The sequence below is a fragment of the Cyprinodon variegatus genome, unplaced genomic scaffold (assembly GCF_000732505.1).
Source record: "Cyprinodon variegatus isolate N-32 unplaced genomic scaffold, C_variegatus-1.0 Scaffold1944, whole genome shotgun sequence".
In the NCBI taxonomy this organism is placed as follows: Eukaryota; Metazoa; Chordata; class Actinopteri; order Cyprinodontiformes; family Cyprinodontidae; genus Cyprinodon; species Cyprinodon variegatus.
The window spans coordinates 7,281-8,788 of NW_015152397.1; the positions used below are offsets into that span (position 1 = coordinate 7,281).

The 1,508-nt window shown below is 45.1% G+C and overlaps 1 protein-coding gene across 1 annotated transcript in view; it reads left to right on the forward strand.

Moving 5' to 3' along the window:
* pde5a (phosphodiesterase 5A) overlaps positions 1–1,508 on the forward strand; it is a 31,600-nt gene that overhangs the window by 6,382 nt on the left and 23,710 nt on the right. The window contains exon 5 of the mRNA XM_015405014.1: positions 1,385–1,452. Within this exon, the coding sequence (XP_015260500.1) occupies positions 1,385–1,452 (68 nt within the window). The remainder of the gene's footprint in view (positions 1–1,384; positions 1,453–1,508) is intronic.

Consider the following 1,508-nt stretch of genomic DNA (forward strand, 5'->3'; position numbering starts at 1 on the left):
TAACTAGGTGATGATGTTGTCACCTAGTTCTAGGTTCTAGTTCACATGCTCCACGTTCTGCTAGCGTACTTTAGGTTCTAGTTCACATGCTCCACGTTCTGCTAGCATTACTCTAACCCTTCATCACAGACCTCCATGCAGTCTGAGCTGAGCTATAACAGATTCTTCAGTGGTTGGAATGGGAGGAAATGTGAAAAGTATTCCCACCCAGCCATAGTCTCCATGTGGTTGACATTGTAAAGGTGTCTCTCCACCGAGGTAACGCAGCCTCAGCTCGTATGCTTCTGTCCTTCTCGTGAACTCAGCTTCTCCAGACAAGCCGTCTCCTCTCTTATCCCCCTCCCTGCTTTCTCTCTATTCTTTTTCTTTCCTTTCCAAACATTTACCTTCGGATTAGGGACCAACTGGCCTTCAGGTGTCACTATTTCATGTCTGTAGTTTCTCAATTGGAGCCTCGGATCTGTGGATTTTAACATTTTCTCCAGGAAAGCAGCTCATGTCTGCTGAAAGTAAGACTGAAAGCACCAACAGTAAGAGCAGGAAAGTGTTTGCTGACTTTAGCTCCTGTTGTTTTACTGAAGCCACTCTTTCTAAAACAGAGCCTAAATGTATGCAGTTCAGTTTAAACTTAGATTCAGCTTTATTAATCCCTTGGAATTAGTCCTTCACAGAAATTCTGCTTCCAGTAGTTTATATAGAGTACAAAGAGTTAAAGCAGGATGCCAGCTAAAAATACTTTCTCATTATAATGAGATAGTATCTCATTATATTGAGTTACTATCTCATTATATTGAGATAGTTTTTTTTTGTTTTTTTTTTACAGAGTGGCGGAAACGGGCTTCCATACAAAAGACCATAAAATATCCTTGAATATGTTTTCTTTAGACATAAAGATATCTGTAGATTATCACAGTATAGAGCTAGGAAAGGCTACACAGTAGCTTTCACTTGTTATTGCACAGTGAGAGAGAGTATTGCACATGAGTGACAATAGGTCATGTTTAGCATCAGGCGTCCAAAGATGGGGGGTGTTGGGGGCTGGGGGGGGGGCTGACCCTTGTCCCTCCTCCTATCACCTCCTCCTTCCCCCCAGTGAGGAGTTGTGCAGCTTGGTGGCCTGAGGAGCAAAGGAGTTCAGCAGTCTGTTGCTCCTGCATTTAGGCTGCAGCAATCTCCCACTGATCAGGCTCCTCTGAGTGGTGAAGACAGGGTGGCTGGCATTGTCCATAATGTCCAGCAGTTTGTTAAGTGTCCTTGTCTCTGCCACCGTCCCCATAGGGTCCATGCTGATGTGCCCCTGAGCAAGGCACCTGATCCCAGGATGCCTCCTGATCGGTTTCATTTTCTTTCTTTCCTAATCAAGCTGTTCTTGTTTTTCCTCTAGAATTCCTTCTCCAGCGTGTTTCACATGGAACGGGAGGAGCTGGCTAAAGTCCTGGACGCCCCCCAGAGGTGAGAGAACCCCCCACCCCTAAAACCGAACCAGACAATTAGACAGAAACCGAAGA